We start from the raw sequence: 20678 nt of genomic DNA, 5'->3' as shown, positions 1-20678 counted from the left end.
TTGCTGTATTCAGGGATTCTGCTAGTGGCTGTGTGCATGTTACATGTTCTGGTATATAATCGAATTCAAATTTAATTCTTTATGCAATCAAACACTTCTTTCTGGAATGCTTAAGGTTTGTTTAAGTGACTTGCGTAAGAAATTCTATCTGGTCTCTCCTTGTCTGGAAAGTGTATAACCCAATACTCTTTCCAAATCTTCAGCCGAATTTTGGGAGTCCTGCTGCTTTCCAGAGCTTATTACATTTCTTTATTACTTCCTTGTGTGTGGCATGCAGTTATGGAAATTGCTTCAGCAATTTTCACAAATCAGCTGAAGCACAAAGATTTAGAGTGTGAGCATAAAACCTTAGATGTCTAGGTAATATTTGTTGCCATGCGATGTTCATATCGCTACCACTAGCCGACTTGCCAGTGTCAGTTGTCAAATATTCCTTGTCTTCATCATTTGAGTTGTTTCCACTTTCTGAGAGGTTTAAAGCTTAACATTATGGCCTATCCTCTTGCATGTGGTTGCATGGTGGGATCAACACAATCAGGAAGCACTGGTCCCACTGGAGGTATCTATTCTTAGTGTCTAATGTCAGGGAAGTCAGGAATATTTGAAAGTAGTGTAATTGCAGTGAAATTCGAGCTCCAATTTTTTTTCATTTACTTATTGTCATATTATATCATACTTTATAAGTAGCTTTATAGACCTAGTTACGCTTGTTATTTTTATTTTAGATAGAGATTTTGTAGGTGACTACTTAATATAGGTAAAACTGTTGTTTCATTCAAATCTTGCTGCCATTGTTACAGTATAGAGTGAGTGGTAGGGAATTCAAATTATTAATTGTGGTAAATAGGTAGCTAACGTAAAACTAGATAGTGTAGTACATATCACTGCATTTAGAAATGTTACATAGTGTAGTATTGATAATTCATTAATTAAATTGATTAATCTTATTAATTTTCATTGTATTCAGTCATGCCCCAGACTAGAGCAGCAAAGCAATGAGCACAAAATAGCAGGAGTGATGTGGCTTGGGGGAGAACCGAGGAGGGCAGTTCTCCAGTGCATCAAAGCCTCAAAAAATGTGCGGCTTCTGAAATGCTTGCAGATCATTCTGGAACAGGACATGATCTAGCCAAGAAAAATGTCTTTGTGTGTGTGTGTGTGCGTGTGTGCTAGGTCCCAGATAATGTCAAGAAATTAGGCACCAACTCAGCGTTCTGATGGCCACCTACGAGAGTTTTGGGGCCCTGGAAAGATTGTGCAAGGCTTAAGAAGTAGAATTTTTTTCAGCCTGGTCTGTACTTGTTAACAGGAGAGACTGCTTCTACAGGAAAGGGATACACTTAAATAGAAAGGGTGCAAGAATATTTGCTAATGCTATCGAGGCAGTGGTAGGTGGGTCGGAAAACTGCTAGTTTGGGGGGGGATACACAGACTAAAAGGTTAACAGTGGCCGCATGCAGAGGCAAAAGTGATTCTTGCACTGCTTCAATTAGAATGAGCAGCAGCCTGGAAAGCAAGGTAATGGAGATTTCCAGAACTGCTGGGAGTCATAGTGGAACAAGTAAATACATGGGCTGTGTTAGGGTAACTAAGAGTAGGAAAAGGTGCATCTATACTTGCATGTACACCAATGCTAGGAGTATAGTTTTGCTAGTCAAGACATCAAAAGCAGATATTGTTGGGATATCAGAGACGTGATGTCACACAGATATAAGCAGTGCAGAATTGGAATTTGGGGAGTACAATGTGTACAGAAAGAACAGACAGGACAGAAAGGGACGAGAGGTTATGCTGTTAGTTAAGATTAGATTTGTCCACCTTGGGTGGACAAAATCTAAGGAAGTGCATCCAATTTATGTTGGTGGCAATGTTGAGTCTGTTTGGTGTGACATAAGCACTGGGAAAGGAAAAATGAGCAGTTATGAGTTATAGGCCTAATGAATCTGATGAGGTAAATGAGCAATTGTGCAGAGAAATAGAGTGGGCCAGTAAATCAGAATGTCTTATAATGGGGGAGTTTAACTTTCCAGATATTGACTGGAACTTGTGGGTTGGTCACTTGCACACTATCAAGACTTTTATGGATTTATTGGATGACTGTTTTCTACAACGACATGTTCGAGAGGCAACCAGAACGAATAATACTCTTGATCTGATATATCAGCAGTGATTATTCATTCAGTAAGAATTTGCAAATAAAGGAACCACTGGGTAACAGTGATCACAATGTACTGATGTGGGAATTACATAAAGATGTAACTACCATCAAGGCTAAAGGGAAGGGCTTTTGCTTTCGTAAAGGTGACTATGGGGGGTCTCAGACAGTTTTTAAATTCTGTACAGTGGGATCAACTGATGATGTTACCAACGCTGAATTTTAAATGAGAAGCTTTCAGGGACTTAATTTTGGAGGCTACTAGTCTTTTCATTCCAACTGAGATATACTGTTCAAGGTTTAGGCCTAAATGGATGTCAGATGAATTAATGGGGCTCGTGGCAGAGAAGAAAAATGTATGGGATGCACATAAAGTATCAGATAACATAGAGGCCTATGGCAGATATAAACTAGTCTGTAATCAAGTCACAAAGGAGGTTAGGCAGGCGAAGGCAAATTACGAGAAATCCTTGGCAAAGAATGCAAAGAGTTCTTTACTTATGTAAACTCTAGAAGGAAAGGGATGAATCAGATTGGATCACTTAACACAGATGGGTTGACTATTGATGATCATGCTCAGGTAGCTGATAAATTGAATGAGTATTTTGCATCTACATTCATGCATGAGAAGTTATTCAATGATGGGAGTGCCAGAAGTTTATCAAACTCTAACAGGGAGCTAAGTGATTTTGAAATAATTGAAAGAAAAATGGAGGAGAAATTGTTGAAGTTAAACATAAGGACCTTGGGTGGACAAGATCTATCCAGTTATATTAAATGGGAGGCAAAGGAAGTAAGCAAACGTTTAGCCATAATTATGAGAGCTTCCTTGGACTCAGGAGAGGTCCCCATGGACTGGAGGTGTGCAAATGTATCACCAATTCACAAACAGGGTTTAAAAAGTGACACAAGTAACTATAGACCTGCTAGTTTAACTTGTGTTCTGGGAAAAATAATGGAATCACTGGTTAAAGAAGCACTGCACCATCATCTAGAAAAGTTGCAGTAATAGTTAAGACACAGCATGGGTTTGTTAAAGGGAGGTCTTGTCCGACCAATTTGATTGGATACTATGATGTGGTCACAAAGGAACTGAATGCCAAAAATAATTTTGATATCATATACTTGGATTTCAGGAAAGCTTTTGAGTTGCACATGGAAGACTGCTGTACAAATTTGAGACGTATGGCATTACGGTTAAGTTGCTACAATGGATAAAGAGATGGTTGAGTGTCAGAATCGTGGACAAATGTTATTAGTGGAGTTCCCCAGGGTTCAGTGTTGAGCCCATTGTTGTTTTGTAAATTTATCAATGATACTGATGAAGGTATATCAGGTTTAATGTCCAAGTTTGCAGATAATACAAAGGTTGGCAGGGTTGTTAACGGCAATAAAGAGAGCATGCTACCCCAACCGGATCTAGATAAATTTGGCAAATGGGTTTAGAGGTGTCAACTGAAGTTTAACATTGACAAATGCAAAGTACTGCATATGGGTAGCAATAGCCCAAGAGAAACGTACAAACTGTGTGGTAATACACTCAGGGAAATAGAAAGTGAAAAGTACCTGGGGGGTAATTGTGCAGTCAAATATGAAGTTCGCTGAGCAGTGCAGACAGACTGCCAGGGCAGATCATGGAGTCTTGTCAATGACATATAGGAATTTGCTAGCAGGGACAGGGAGGTGATTATACCATTGTACAAGGCAATGGTCAGGCCACACCTAGAGTACTGTGTGCAGTACTCTAGGTAATCAAACTGTGTGCAGGTTTGGAGGCTCCATTTTAGGAAGGATGTAGAGTTGCTAGAACGAGTACAAAGGGAACAAAGGGATGGTCTTACCAAGTTCTTAAGTTCTGCAAATTGCAGCGCCTGGAGAGTAGGCACCCGTGAGATGATCTGATCGAGGTGTATAAGGCCTTGAATGGGTTGAGCAAGCTGAATGCAGATGGGATGCTTCTTCTTGCTCAGATTAAGTACCTGAGGGGACACAGTTTCAAATTGAGGAAAGACAATTGTAGAATAGATGTGTGGAAATTTGCCTAAATAAATTTAAGCTGAGCTGGACAGGCGTTTGGAATGAATGGAGGGTTGAAGCGGAAGGTGTTTTTTTTTTTTTTTTTTTTTTTTGCTGATGATGCATAACCTTGTTTTCTTACATTGTATGCCTCTACTAATGCTAATTCAAGGGATTTTGTCAGTACTGCTGAAGATATCTTAGGGGCTCAGGGAAGCTGCTAATTAGGTGGGAGAAGGGAAATATATAGATCTATGTTTATCTATTGGTGAGTCAATGTAATGCTTGCACACATCTTGGGAATTTTTGTTTGTTGCTGTTATTGAGGCAACAAACAAGGATTATGATGTTGGCAAGATGTTCTGAGAGTACAACCATTTCAAATAAGAAGGTAGATAAAGCTAATGAAACGAGCCTAAAAAACTTTAAGGGGTGTGTCAGAGCAGTAAACTATAGAAGAGTACTTATTCTTAACTGTGTCTACAGTAATGTCAGGAGTGTTGTCATTAAAATGAGTGAATTCGAACTCCTGGTTAGGACAACCAATACTGACATGATAGGGTAAACAGAAATGTGGTTTCACTCGGAAATTGATGATGACATGTTTCCCTATGGTATGTATATGTATTCAGGAAAGATAGAAGGATGAAGGAAGGGGTGATGGGGTCATGCTTTTTATCAAAAGCAACCTGAGTGCAAAAAGAGCTTTTACTAGAATCTGTGTGGTGTGAGTTAGTTGGAAGTAAAGGTATAATGAGAGTGAGAGTAATGAGTCTCTACATGCAGGTGGAATGGGCAAACAAATATATTGTCCTATTATGAGTGACTTCCATCTGCCCCATAAATGATTAGAATAAGTGAGAGGGAAACTAAACATAGGGAACAAAATTTTTAAATAAACTAGACGACTAGCGTACAAGTTAGTGCAATTGCATCATTTCTGTACGTAGACAACTACTTTAGTAGTTATAAATTGCCATCATTCAGTATATTTCATATTGTGTTCATGAGTTTCCATGATATTGCACTACCTCGAATAAGTAACACTTCACCACAGGAGAAGACTATTGTTACTCATTCTCAGAGGATACCATCACCCATACGGCACCGTTTCGGAGCTTATTGGCTCCTCATCAGTGGGTGGGCAGGTACCCTGGTGTTGCAAGGATGACAACTCATTTGTGAAGTATAACTCCACAGTATGAGATGCCGATGGCGTGGAGCAGTGCTTTTTTTGGGATGGTACGCAACGGTACGGCTTACTGACACCTTTATTAACAGTGACATGTGACATTTGGATGCAATGCACTTCGAAATTTGTAATATTCCATAAATTTTTTTCACATGTTTACCTACTATTCAAATAAGCTTAAAATTATTTAACTAAATTTGCATTTTTTACTGTTTATTGTTAAGATATTTACTATATAAAACTGTATAACCATTTTTATAATTCTAAATTACTCAACCAAGTCCTTTTATAGCGAATATTTTGAATTCTCCTTGGAAGTTATATTTAAAATAGTTTCTGTTGAGCAAAGAAAAATTTCTTATAGCGAACGGATTAGGAGAGAATTACTCGATATGCACTGTTCACATTTCTGGCCTTCAGGCAATTAGTACTGCTGCATGAATTAAGAGAGCTAAAGGGATTACCATTCTACAACTTAAGGATACCTTGTAAAACCTATCCAACCACCTGTCCCACATACGGAGAAGTTGCGCTGGTCAAGAGTGAGCAGTTCAAGGTGTATTCCCAATGGGCTCTGACACACCTTCTACTGCAGTGGTGTCCAACCTTTTCCCCATACAGTAGCAATATTCAAAAAAATTCAAAGTTAGATTTCTTTAGTGTGTTACATTTTCCATATCTTGTTGCATGTAAAAGTAAAATTAAAAATATTCGAAATTTTATTAAGTACAATACAAAATTACATTTACTGAACAAAACATTTAATGAGAATTTTTTTGATAATTAACAAAATTTAAAATGCTGTTTTATTTCACTTTTCTCGCTGGCCTTAGGTTGGACACCTCTGTGAATCAACTGTAAGCGCCCCATTCGAGAATTAGAAAAGCGATTTTCTTTTACCCCGACAAATAATCATCTTTTGTTTTGCGGAAGTGCGTTATCCACATTTTCCAATACATTTTTCCTAACTCTGTTTACATGGTCACAGTACCTGAATGACACCGTCATTTTGGACAGTTTCAAAAAAAAAAAAAAAAATTCAAATTTAAGAACTAGTGACAATACCGATGACGAGAGAAGAGTAATTATTTCACATTACGAGAACAACGAAGGTATTAATTCTTCTAAATATGACTTGTTGGCATTTGGTGAAAATGAAATTAGAAAATTGTCAATTAGGTTACAGTTAAATGCAATTTGGGAATACCTAATTGATAAGAAGGTTTCGGAAGAATTGAAGCATTTGATGAACGTTCTGAGTATGATGCAAATTTCATTGAGTGAATGTGAACGAGGGTTTTTCACAAATGAATCTGATCGCCAGCTCAACCAGCTTGTCATCACTACAACACCAGGATACCAGCCAACCCACTGATGAGGAGCCAATAAGCTCCGAAACGGTGCCGTATGGGTGATGGTATCCACTGAGAATAAGTAACAATAGTCTTCTCCATATGGTGAAGCATTACTTATTCGAGGTAGTGCAATATCATGGCAACTCGTTGTGAAGGTATTCACAATATGAGATATACTTAATGATGCCAATTTATAACTACTAAAGTAGTTGGCTAAGTACAGAAATTATGCAATTGCGCTAACTTGTACACTGGTTAACTCCCTACGTAATGGGAGGCTTTAACCCTAAACTATTCTATAAACTGGATGATTATTATTTGTACCAGCACATTAGGGTTAAGAACATTCTAGACCTCATCATTACCTTTGAATGATATATGACATCATAGGGCTTACCACAGAGAAAGAGAGAGAGAATTAGAGTCATAGAATACCTTTAAACCAATAATCACGGAAACCATGAATGCATATATATCATTAATAAAATATAGCAAGAGGAGGATGCCGAGATGGATGAATATGGATCTCGCAAGTCTAACAGAGCAGAAAAAGACAGCATGGGAAAGTTAAGAGTTGATTTGTAATAGTACCACAGATAAGGTAGTGAGGCCTTAGCTGAGTTAGAAATGCACTGGCCAAGACAGCAAAGCATGGGAACAAGGAATTTTTCATGTATGTGAATACAAAGAAGAAGAAAACAAATCGGACTGGGCCATTGTGCATCGTGTGTTGTTCTTATATAACCCAGACAATCAACTGAATAGGTACTTCGCATCAGTCTTTAATGATGAAAGACCCTTCATGCTAAGGTGACACTGTGCAAGTGAGGCTAAGACATGAAATTACTAATTTCGAAATTGAAGATGACTGTTTATTAGAAAAACGTTTAAGTCTAAAGGCAAGTAAGGCTCCTGGAGTGTATACTGAACCATTGGGGATAATTATGACAATTATGAGGGAATCATTGGAGAGATGTCATAATTTGCAGATGAATAAAGCAGAATTTGCAGAAAATAAAGACAGAGAGTAGTTAATGATCAGTGCCAAGCAGCATGCCTTCAAGATGACTTGCACTGCTTCAAGAATGGTCAGAAAAGTGGCAGCTATGCTTTAATGCAGCAAAATGTGCAGTCTTAACATTTGGGAATAGCAACCATAAAATAACTTATACAGTTAGTTGGGGTGAATTAAAAACGTAGAGGATCTGGCAGTTACAATATGGACAGATATGAAGTTTCCTGAGCAGTATAAACAAGCAACCAGGAAAGCCCACAGTGTCCTATTGATGATTTACTGAACAATATCCAGTAGAGATAGGGAAGTCATAATCCCACTGTATAAGGCAATTGTAAGACTGTATTTGGAATGATGTGTCCAAGTACAGAGACCTGATCTGAAGAAAGAAAAAAAAACTCCCCACCATCGAGCTTCTTGAAAGGGTCCAAAGATGGACAACTTGCATGGTAAGATTGACAAAGGGTGATCATAAGATGAAAGACTTCGATTATGCGAGCTACAGAGCTTGGCAAACAGGCATACAGTTAATGGGGGTGAATTAAAAACGTAGATTAGGTGGCAGCAATCACTGCATACTGATATTGGACTTATTCAAATAACTACATGGTAAAGCAAAGAGATTTTGTTTTCAAAAAGGTGATTATAATGGGTATTTTTTAAACTCTTTTCAGTGGGACCAACAGATGTCATTATAAAACACACATCCCAAATGGGAACTATTTAAAGATGTAATCTTAGAGGCCATTAAGTATTAAAAGAAGTTAGCATTCAGGACCTAGAAAGGACCTGATTGAGTTTACAGGGCTCTGAAAGAGCACACAGTGAAATGAATGAAGGCAGAATTTTCAATGTTATAAAGAATTCCAGAACTAGGAACCATAAATTCAAAAATTACAGGGGAAGGGGCTTAGATTTGATTGTAGGAAATTTTCTTTAGCCAAGTTGATTATTCGAACAAGTTGCCTCCACAGGTAGTTGAGGCTCACAGTTTGAACAAATCCGTTGGTCAAGTGGATAGTAACTGATATGAGAAGGGTAGTGCATAATTTGTATTTTCCTACCTACTTTTCTTCTTTTTGGCTGGTGCCGTAAATACTTGTGGTTTCTTTGCACTATATGGTTAATAATTTATACATGGGCTGTATCAATTACTAAAAAATACAAATAGGTGCACATTTATTTGCTTATATAATAATGCTAGGAGTATATTAAATAAATTTGATGAGTTTGAAGTATTAATTAAATCATCAAATGCTGACATTATAGGTATAACAGAAACATGGCATCAAGCTGATACTGAAGATGTAGAAGATGTGAAATATGGTGATTATAATGTGTACTGAAAGGACAAGCAAGACAGGAAGTGGGGGTAATGCTTTTGGTTACGAAGCATATATATTCTAAAAACAATAAAACCCACACAGGGTGCCAGTATAATACTGAGTCAGTCCAGTGTGACACAAACACTGGGAAAACAAAAATGAGAGTTGAAGTCTGTTACAGGGCAATGATAGTGATGAGTTATATAGTTATATAATGACCAGTTATATAGACAAACAGAGTGGGCCAGCAAATCATGTCTTATCTTGAGGAATTTAACTTTCCAGATATAAACTGGAACTCATGGGTTGACAGCCTGCACAGCTGCAAAGCATTTCTTGATTTGTCAAACAAGTGCTTTCTAAACCAATGGGTTTAGATAGGCAACAAGGGAAAAGAATGTTCTTAATCTGATTTTCAGCAATGATTCAATGCGTATTCAAGCCTTCAAGTCAAGAAAAGATTAGGTGGCAGCAATCACTGCATACTGATATTGTATTTATTCAAATAACTACATGGTAAAGCAAAGAGATTTTGTTTTCAAAAAGGTGATTATAATGGATATTTTTAAAACTCTTTAAAGTGGGACCAACAGATGTCATTATAAAACACACATCCCAAATGGGAAGTGTTTAAAGATGTAATCTTAGAGGCCATTAAGTATTAAAAGAAGTTAGCATTCAAGATTTAGACCAAAAGGGATGACAAGTGAACTGATGAGCTTAGTAGTGCTGTGTGTGTGTGTGTGTGTGTGTGTGTGTGTGTGTGTGTGTGTGTGTGTGTGTGTGTGTGTGTGTGTGTGTGTGTGTGAGAGAGAGAGAGAGAGAGAGAGAGAGAGAAATGCACAGGATAATTATAAATTGTCAAGTGGTATGGAGTCTTACAATAAGTACAATCTAGTGTGTAAACAAGTTTGTAGTTATCTACTTAGATTTCAGTAAAGCATTTGATGCTGTTCCATATATATAACTGTTGTATAAATTGGAGCAACGTGGCATTAGGGAGAAATTACTACTATAGATAAAGGGATGGCTAAACGGTAGGACACAAAGGGTGGTTGTCAAAGGACACTACTCTTCATGGACTAATGCGATGAGTGGAATCCTACATGGTTTGGTTGAGCCCCTTGCTGTTTTTAATGCTTATTAATGACACTGATACAAACATTTCAAGTTTAATGTCTAAATTTACTAATGATACAAAGATTTTTTTTTTTTTTTTTTTTTTTATGTGAACCCCAAACACAAGAGGTATTAGAACCTATAGTACTTAGTACCGTGCTTGGGTTGGAGGTTGGGAAGATGAAAGAAGATATTTGTTGACATTGGACTTTAACTTCTGTAGATTGTAATTTTCAGGAAATATGTATGAAGGAAGGTTGTTCCAGAAAACGGCAGTTGAATGAATAAATGAGGAAGATGAAAAGTTGGTTCTGTGGGTTTGAAGTTGGACAGTAAATGGATGTTGGCTGGTGGCAGCACGTGTTCGGACTGTTTATCAAGTGAATCTAGATAAATTATGCACATAGACTTCTTTAAAATGGCAATTGTGATTTAATTAATGCATATGGGTAGCAGAAATTCCAGAATAACATACCATTTGGGTGGTATGAAACTCAAAGTAGTGAAATTAATAAAACAATCTAGGGGATTGGTCTGACATGAAATTCTGCCTGAAGTGCAAACAAGAATTAAAACAGATCACAGAGTTCTGCCAATGATATACAGGAACTTTGCCTGAAGGATAAAGAGACGATTATCCCAGTGTATAAGGCAATGGTTAAGCCACATCTGGAATAATGTAGAAGGTTTAGAAATCTCATTTTAGGAAGAATAAAGATCTGTTATAAAGTGGATTGCAGAGATGAAAAACAAGATTACTTGGGGGGAACAACAGGTATTCTAAACAAGACAGACTGGGGCTTTATAAACTGCAGTATCTGGAATTAGGTATCTGTGAGGTTTGTTTGTTTGTTGTTGGTTTGTTATTTGGTTTTTAGGAGCATTAGCAACTAAGGCCATATTGCTCTGGTATCTGTGGGGTGATCTAACTGAAGTGTAAAGTGTGTTAGTTGTCTGACGGCACCAGGTGTTTCCCCCATCTCCACGTATTCTTTGTGAATGACACAGAACTCTGTGGAGGCCAGAGATTTAAAAAGTGTGTGGGGAGTGGTTTGTTGTGTAGCATTATGTTCTGTTATTTCTCTGACCATTTAGCTTTTGGCCCCCTATTGCCCACACTTTGCCATGAGGAGGCAGGTCAGGCACCCAGGATTTCAGTGGCAAGGCAAAAAAAAAAAAAAAAAAAAAAAGAGGAGGTATACACTAAAATTTGGCCAAGAGATTTACAAGAAAATGGTAGAATTTAGCATTGATTATAATTTGGCGGCATTGTTAAGGGATGTATTCGGTCAGTTTAGTGAGAGGAGGGGGGGTAGAGACTGAAGACTGGGGGAAAAACAGATAAAAGAAAAAGGACGACCGAGTAGGCAACCCCAAAGATGTCAGTGATAGAAGAGCCCCATCAGGCAAAGTATGGGGGTAGGCAGGGAGGAGAGGAGACAGAGACCTGTCTCCTCCCTCCCCAGCCCAGGGATGGGGTTTTAAAGGGAACTGGGTTAGAGTACCCAGTTCAGAACGCTAATGGCGTGTCGGCAGCAAAGCCGCATAATGTCTTCGTCGGTGTCATGTCCAAGTAGTGTCAAATCCGGTAGGAAGGTCAAGCTGCCCATCCCGCTCCGGGGGTGGGATATGTTAGTTAGCAGTGGGGAACCCACCAGGTGAAGGGGTAGGAGAGACACACATTTACTTCATTCATAATCTGCATTCTCACTCTACTTGCATTCTATTTTTATATCTTTTTTTTTTTTTTCATACTTTTTTCTTATATTTTATATATATATATAAACAATAGGGATGAATATAAAAGTTATTAGCCAGATCAGATTAATGCCATCAAAAACAGATTGTACATTACATCAGTCTGTAATCTAGTTATTATAGTAAAAGCACAATAAGTACTATGCATTACATCAGTCTATAATCTAGTTATTATAGCACAATAAGTACTATACAGATGCTGAACATGTATATGAACACAACAGTATGCCAGCATGGGCTATTTTATTTTTATAAGTTATTTTGGCCTTATGGCCTACTGCAAGCTGTATACTATTGTGTTCATATACATGTTCAGCATCTGTAGAGTACTTATTGTGCTATAATAACTAGATTATAGATTGATGTATAGTAATGTATAGTACTTATTGTGCTTTTACTATAATAACTATATATATATATATATATATATATATATAGTTTTTTTTTCTTTCTTTTTTTTTCCACTCACACTCATTCATCACTTTCTCACACACCAGGGGTGGATGCAATGATGTGTAGTGTAAATTTAAATACCAATTAAAACTAGGGTTAGTGTGTACTTAACTGTAGCATTTATGGTTTGTGTTCTTTTTCTAACACACTTACACTTTCATTCATTCTTCTGGCTTTCATTTCATTTATTCAACTCTTTCTTTCTGCACTGCCCTCTCTGGACACCTCAACTTACTGTAATTCTTCAGTTGTGGTGCAGGCCTAGCCGCAAGTTTTTTGCAGGCCAGGGGGAATGCAGTGATAGTGTTTGTGTTGTTAGTAAATGTTTGTTAGTATATATAAAGTAATGTAAGTTATTTTTAACTTTGTATTCTTTCGGCCAATTACATTTGCTTTTCCACGCACTCCCATTCACTCTCTCTTTCCCTCATGCTTGGTCACTCTTTCTTTTGCCATGAACTGTCATTTATTTCCTTTTACCATAATTCCTACTTCACTCAGTGCCCAGCCTATTCATTCTGTCTTTCATTCTACATTGCATCCCTTTGCTACTAGCTTACTGATATTTTTCAGCCAATCTGCTTCCCTGGCTGCCTGTACATCTCCCTCCCCTAAGTGGTTACTTATTTGGTGTGGGGCCCCAGGTTCCCCAGTATACATGGCAGGGTAGTCCTGGGGAGGTTTGTCATGTCAGGTTTCTGTCAGGGTGGAGAATACTGCTATCCTGACAGTTTTTAAGTCATCGTCTGGGTGTGGTGAGAAACTTGGGTAATTTTAACTATTGATTATTGTTAACTAAAGTGTCTGTGGCTTTAAAAAGGGTTACATAAATTTAAATTGGAAAAGGATGGCTGCAGAATAGATGTGCAGAAATTTGCATTCAGCCAAAGTGTAATCAATTGTTGTCAAACTTTCACCTAGTGTTGTGGAGGTGGATAGTTTGAATAAATTTAAGGACGGTTTGGATAAATTATTAGAAGGAATGGACAAATGATTTCTTTTTTTGACTGGTGCTTTATGAGCCTTACTTTCTTGCATTCATATTGTCAATACGAATACTAATATGCAGTTTTCATGTATGGGCTCTGTAAGAGCGCATATGTATATATACATTTTTGAAGGCGGTTTCAAACATGTCCATTAATGTACCAATTGTTTTGAACATCTCTCGGTAAGTGCTGCCATCTCTTATATGTGATTCCAAATAATTGCAAACAGTTTGTAAGAAATGGTAGCACAAAAACAGTTTTAAAATTGCACACATTGTCAACCATTCATATTCAATTTGGGCATCGAAAAGATAAAACTCTGGAATTCAATCCACATGCTGATGAAATTTCATCAGATCAGCTGATACTTAAACAGATATTGTTATTATTATTATTATTATTTTTTTTTTACAAATTAAAAATTATTTTCAAAATTCTGATTTGATTTTCGACAATATTTCATTTTATCAATGGGCAACCAAGTCAAAATAAGAACAAATTAATATTCAAAAGGATTATGTACAAAGTTTTCTTTTTTTAAATTTTTTAAAACTTCGTGAAAAAACTAAATCCACAGAGTCTGTCTGCCTCTAGTGAGAAACTCATTAACTGAAGCCCACATGCATTCAGAGAATTTACTCCTAAAAAGGGTTAATGAATTAATGGTAATATTGCTGAGATCTTTGGTGATGTGATCTCTCATTGTGAATATAGAGATTCTGCACTCAAATCAAAAGATGAAGAATGTGCCTATACTGCCTGTCCTATTTCTCTTAATGGGCTTACTAACTGTGATTTATTTATCCTTAATGGAACCAGTTTCAAACAGTTTCTTCTCACAGAATCATTTTCCAGATTTAACAATTTCACTGTTTCCTCGCGAAATATGTGGCTTTGAATTTTTAATCCAATTGGAGAGGAAACCACCCTATTTTTAAAACAACCTTTTCTTCCAATTTGTAAGAAGAAAAACTGCACATTTTTGTCAAGCAACCTTCACTGGAGGCTGATTAATTCAGTCATAGTGAGAAGAAAGTCCAAAAATGTCTCTACCCTTCTCAATCCAAATTGACTCAATCCCATGGTTTTCAATTTCTGGGCAAAAAGGCCACCAGAAAAGTTGGTAGCAAAACAGGCTGCCTGTATCATAACTCCCAAATACTTTTCTTCTTCTCCTGTCCTTAATTCAACCCTACTAAATGCATAAGTTGCTATTCCCTAAATGTTTTGCTGCATTAAAAGATGCAGCAAAACCAACTTGATGCCTATTCAAGTCATTCTCAAAAAGTACCACTTGGTATGATCATTAAGACAGAAATGGACAAGGACATAATTTGATGCCTATTCAAGTCATCCTCAAGAAGTACCACTTGGTATGACCATTAAGACAGAAATGGACACGGACATAATTTATAATTGAAAATGGACATCACATTTGAATTCAGATCACATACATTTGTGAAATAAATTAAGAAGTGTTTGGGAGGTTTAGTTATTTTTGCAGATAAGGTTGTTTCACTAGTCTTAACTTCTATAAAGAGAATGCTGAAGTTCATAAATCATCTCAAAACAAATCATTCAGGTACAACTGAACATCTTTTTCTTTTGTGCTCACCTTAACCCAAACACTAGATGTAGTCAATCATCACAGCTCTATTCCTCCTTCACTGATATATCTTCACAGGCTGAATGTTCTTGATAAACCTTCACAAGCAAAACCTAAATGCCTACTAGGCATTCTTATCAACACCAGGCATTCTACCTTCCAAACCTTAAGCAGCAGCATCAGTTTATCTTGTAGCCCAATGAATGTTCCGTTTCACTTTTGTTTCAAAACATTGAGCAGATAGGCTAGATGGCATCATTTCAAGTATACAACGTTCTGAAAAACTGCTTCATTAGTCCTAGATTAATAAAAAGTAGTAGCAACAAGATCCTGCCGATTTAAAACAGAGACTGGACTTTATTTCCCATCTGAAAGGCCATTCTCTTCTGATAGTGCTGGACAGCTAGAGGAAACAAGAAACCACCCACACAGTTCAAGAAAGAATCACAGCACCTTGAAATTCCTGAGGCATTCCACCTATATCAGCATTAGCAATGACAAATGATGCAAGAAAGCAAGTTTATAATACATAAAAAAAAAAAAAATGTTCCCACATCATCTGTCCATGCCTCGAATAATCAACCACCCACTGGCAGAAGCAAAATTTCCATATATATGTACTGCAACCAACCTCCCTCGATTTGAATTCATGCCCCCACACACATATATAGTTGGAGCAAAAAGAAGAGTGCAATCAGCAATGAGCTTGCTCAATCCGTTCAAAATCTTAAACATTTCAATCAAATAGGTGCCTAGTCTCCAACACTGCAATTTGCAGAACTGAAGCCTTTCTTAGTAAGACCACCCTTTTGTTCCCATCTCTGCACCTGTTCCAGTACACCTACATCCTTCCTAAAATGAGGCCTTTGGACCTGTATATAGTACTCAATATGTGGCCTAACCATTGCCTTATACAATAGGATGATCACTTCCTTATCCCTGCTAGCAAGGTTCCTGTATATTGCTGACAAATTCGCATCAGCTGTCTTGGCAGCCTGTCTGCATTGTTCTGAGACTGCTCAGAGAACTTATCTGACTGTACAATTATCCCAGGGCTTTTTTCATTTTCCACTAACCAGGGTGCTGTGCCACACAGTGATTGTTAATCTGGGATTACTGCTATTCACATGCAATACTCACATGCATTTGTCATTGTTAAAATTCAATTGCCATTTCTCATCTCATTCGACTAATTTTTCTAGATCTTGTTGTAGTAGCTTACCCTGATTACTGTCATTAACCACCAACCTCTGTATCATTTGATCTGACATGCCTTCACCAATATCATTAATAAACACACAAAATAGCAATGAGCCCAGCACCAAACCCTGGGGGAATTTACTAATAACTTTAATCCACAAAGAGCAATGTCCATTAATAACAACTTTCTTCTCTCACTCAACCATCCTTTTATCCAGAGCAGTAACATGCCTTAATGTCACACTGCTCCAGTTTATACAGCAGTCTTTTATATGCACCAATATCAAAAGCTTTCCTGAAATCCAAGTTTATAAAATTATTTATTTATTTTTTTTGCATCAAGTTCCTTTGTTACTGGATCATAGTATCCAGTCAGATAAGATCAAAAGATTTGTGAACTGGGAATACATTCGTACATCTACAATCCAAAAGAACACCTGCTGAATTCAAAGATGCTCTCATAATTGGGTTTGCACACCTAATTTGCTAAATTCCCTTAATATAACTGGATAGATCCTAACTATCCTAGGTACCTTTTTTATGTTTATCTTTCAACAATTTCTCTTCCACCTTCCTCTCAATTATCACAATATCATTTAGCTCCCGGTTTTTTGATGAACTTCTGTCATCCCCTCTCCCAAAAGAACTCCTTATGTGTAAACATAGATGCAAAATACCTATTCAGTTTGTTGGCAACCTGAGCAGTATAGTCAACAGTAAACTATTGACATCAAATGAACTAACGTGATTAAACTCCATCCTTCGGTTAAAGTAAAGAAGGTTTTGCTGCTTTTCTTTGCCAGAGATTTCTCATAATCTGCCTTAGCTTGCCTAACCTTCTTTGTGACTTGATTACATACTAGTTTATATCTACCATAGGCTTCTTCATTACCTGATAATTTACACACATCCCATGAATTTTTCTTCTCTGCCACCAGCCTCATCAATTCAATTGATATCCATTTTGGTCTAAGCCTTGAACAGTATTTTTTAATTGTATGAAAAGCCTAGTATCGTCTAGAATTACTTCCCTGAATGCTTCCCGCTTAGAATTTGGTGATATCCATTTAATCAAAATGGATATCAGTAGTCATTCCCTCTACCCTTGACAGTAGCCATGTCTTTAAATAAATCCCACAACAGTACATCGTGATCACTGCCACTCACCAGTGGGTCTTTTATTTGCAGATTTTTAATGCATGAAGAATCACTGCTGATAATCAGATCAAGAGTATTGCTTCCTCTTGTTGCTTCTCTAATATGCTGCTGTAGAAAACAGTCATCCAATAAATCAACAAATTCTTGCTAGTATGTTAAAATCCCCCAATATAAGACATTCTGATTTACTGGCCCACTCTATTTCTCTGTATAGTTCTTTGTTATATGCATCAGTCATTTGGTATATAATACGCTGCCACTCTCACTTTCGTTTTCTTAGTGCTTATGTCACATCAAACTGAATCAACATTGCTCTGGCCACCCATGGCAACTGGATACACTGCCTTAGATTTAATGTGCTTCTTAAATAAGAAACATAATCCCTTCCTCCCTCCTGTCCTGTCTAACCTTTCAATACACACTGTATTCCTCATATTCAAATTCCACATCCTGTACATCTGAGTGCCATGTCTCCAATATCACTACAATGTCTGCATTTGATGACTTAATCAGTATTTCAAATTCATCAGTTATTTACTATGCTCCAAGCAGTAGTGTATATGCACGTATACATGCACCTTTTCTTACTCTTAGTTCCCCTAACATAGGCCACGTATTTACTTGTTCCATGATGATCCACAGCCGAGCTTGAAATCTCCAAACACCTCGTTTTCCAGGATGCATGTTCCAATAGAAGCAGTGCAAGAATCACTTTGCAGCTTTCATATTCGATCTGCAACAAATGTTTTGCATTTTCATAATCTTCTTTTGTGGGAAATGAGCTGCAGTACAGAAAGCATCAATTGAAATTTCTTTTTGTCATGAATGAAATGGACTTTCGGACTTCTTGTTGAGCTGTTAATAAATAGATGTCAATCCAGACTGCAATTATTGTTCAACCTCTTTGCAAAGATAATTCAGTTCAGCAATGACACAAAGAACTAGCAACCATATAGAAAGATGCAAAAAAAGAAAAGAAAAGAAAAAAAAAAAAGTGAAATACCTTTCCTGTAAACAAACTACATTTTGCAGCTGTAATTGAATGAAGTCCTCTTTTACATGAGATTCCTAGAGCTTGGCAGTAGATTAGACCAAAGTAACCATTTAAATATTGCTAATTAGGGCACTGTGGAGATTGCTTGAGTGTTTCAATGGAACCACAATCACTATCATGTTCTCCAAATGGAACTTCCACCTCTGAAGTCACTTTTGATGAAGACGGATTACAGCAGTGGGATAAAAGAGGGCAGAATTCTCAAGATAGATAATATTTCTTCGAGCTTTTTGGCTTTTTATATATTAGAATATCCACCATACAAAAGTAAAAGTCATCGTGGTAGTTTGGACTTTAGCTACCACAACCTAAGTAAGGGACTCGTGACTTGCCTTTGTTATTTACAGGCACTGTACAACAATAGACTTCCACTGCAAAAGCTTTATAAAACCCAAAATTTCAAATGTATGATGTTTTTAATCAATCTAGTACACATACAGATGCAGCATATGGACTCTGAAGAGAGAGAGAGAGAGAGAGCGCTTACAACCTAAAATGATAGCCAAAACAATCTGAAAACAAACAAATTTATATGCGTTTGAAAGTATTTGTGTAATGTATGCAGAAATTGTAAAAAGTTAAACATCTTCACTGTACAGCAAACTTTAGTTGTGTTGCACTTAGCACACTAAATTATGAAACAAATAAAGGCATAAACAAATTACTATTAGTGAAGTAATGAAAACAGGGACAACTAGCAAACAGTAGCCAAATTATGGTTATAGAAAATGAAACATCATATTATGGGCAAATCATATAATGCTAATGTTTTTGGGTATTTATTTGCAGTCAAAACAAAACTGAAACATCAAAATATATGGCGCATGTGCCAGGTATGGACAAGTCAGATATATGGTTTAAATTATTTTAATAATAACAATAATAATTTATCGAAAGAGTAAATAGTAAATATTTTCAAAGTGAAGACAGCCCACACAATTTTGTGTTTATATGTTGATTTATTGAGTATTGAAATTCTGATTACAAAAAAAGGAGTAAAAATAAGTTAATTCTGCACCAAACTACTAACCAGCTGTTTTTTATTGATGACATTTTAAAACATTTTAAAAATCAACCTTTGGGATTCATTATCAAGTTCTTGAAACAAGCTAGGTTGGTTAGTAAATGAGGATAGGGTTAACTTCTGTCAACTCTTTTATGTAATTAGAATTCCAGTAAAAATAAACAAACAACTGAAGCTCAAAATTACACGAAGCTAAGTGTCTTTACTTCATAAATACTACAAGTAATCTTTCAAATATTGCATTACAATCTTATGCATGATTTACATACAGCTAATATTTCGTAATCAGAAATGGAGTTTCTAATAAATGTATATTTATCACAAATCATGAACAGGAAATAAAAAGTGATGTTCCAAAAGGAAAAAAATAAGAGTTACCAATTAAAAAACTGAGGAAAGACAGTGTAATGAGTGAGGCACAGAACTTAACTGATAATAGAAGTTAACACTTCTATCTGAAGTAATGTAATAAATACATAGTGCAATTCTGTATTTATTCACACATTGTTTCAACTTTAGTCAAGCAAATAGTTATTATTTTGTATTCCTTATAATTCAAATTCTACATAGAAGAGATTAAGAAAAAAAATAAGACAACTGGATGACAAAAATAGGCAGAAATCAGTTATCAGATAAGTTTGGCATACCAATACAGATGAATGTCCTGATTCTAGAATAATTTGCTCATTTTCTTGTTCAGCTTTCTGCACTAAACGAACAGCATCCCATGGAGTGACCATATTCCAAAGTCCATCTGAAGCTAAGATAACACAACGATCCCTCTTTGGATCTAATGTTATGACACACACATCAGGTTCTGGACTGACAACAAATTCTCCTTGAAGATAGTTGTAACTCCATAAATCCCCTGAAGAAAGGAATAGATTTATAACTGCACTAAAATATTTTCAGAATTACAATACTTTTAATCAATGAAATTATCAAGATGCTTAGTACATTAAGAAAGAATAAATATTACAATATATACAAAGAAATCTGCATTATATTTTAAATCAACAATGACAAAATCTATTTTGTCATTGTTGTTATTTATATAGTGCATTATGGCTATATTGCATTGTGTCTATTTATGTCATTATAAACTTGCATCTGTGTGTTCATAGTAGTGATGGACAAAACCAAGAGGCCATAATCATTTATTTCAATTAGGGCAAATCATTTGATTATATTCATATTCAAATGATTAGTATTTACCAAATACTATTCATTCAATTGGGGCTTAGAGGGGAACAGGCATT

The 20678-nt window shown here is 36.5% G+C and overlaps 1 protein-coding gene across 1 annotated transcript in view; it reads right to left on the bottom strand.

Moving 5' to 3' along the window:
* Positions 1-20678, bottom strand: part of Pp2C1 (protein phosphatase 2C) — a 97792-nt gene that overhangs the window by 11567 nt on the left and 65547 nt on the right. Inside the window, exon 4 of the mRNA XM_090373643.1 lies at positions 20073-20287. Within this exon, the coding sequence (XP_090229769.1) occupies positions 20073-20287 (215 nt within the window). The remainder of the gene's footprint in view (positions 1-20072; positions 20288-20678) is intronic.

This window comes from Mastigoproctus giganteus, chromosome 5 (assembly GCF_048544385.1).
Source record: "Mastigoproctus giganteus isolate SK-2022 chromosome 5, ASM4854438v1, whole genome shotgun sequence".
NCBI classification, from domain to species: domain Eukaryota; kingdom Metazoa; phylum Arthropoda; class Arachnida; order Uropygi; family Thelyphonidae; genus Mastigoproctus; species Mastigoproctus giganteus.
The sequence above is the reverse complement of the archived record's forward strand: the minus strand, read 5'-3'. Positions and strand labels throughout refer to the sequence as shown.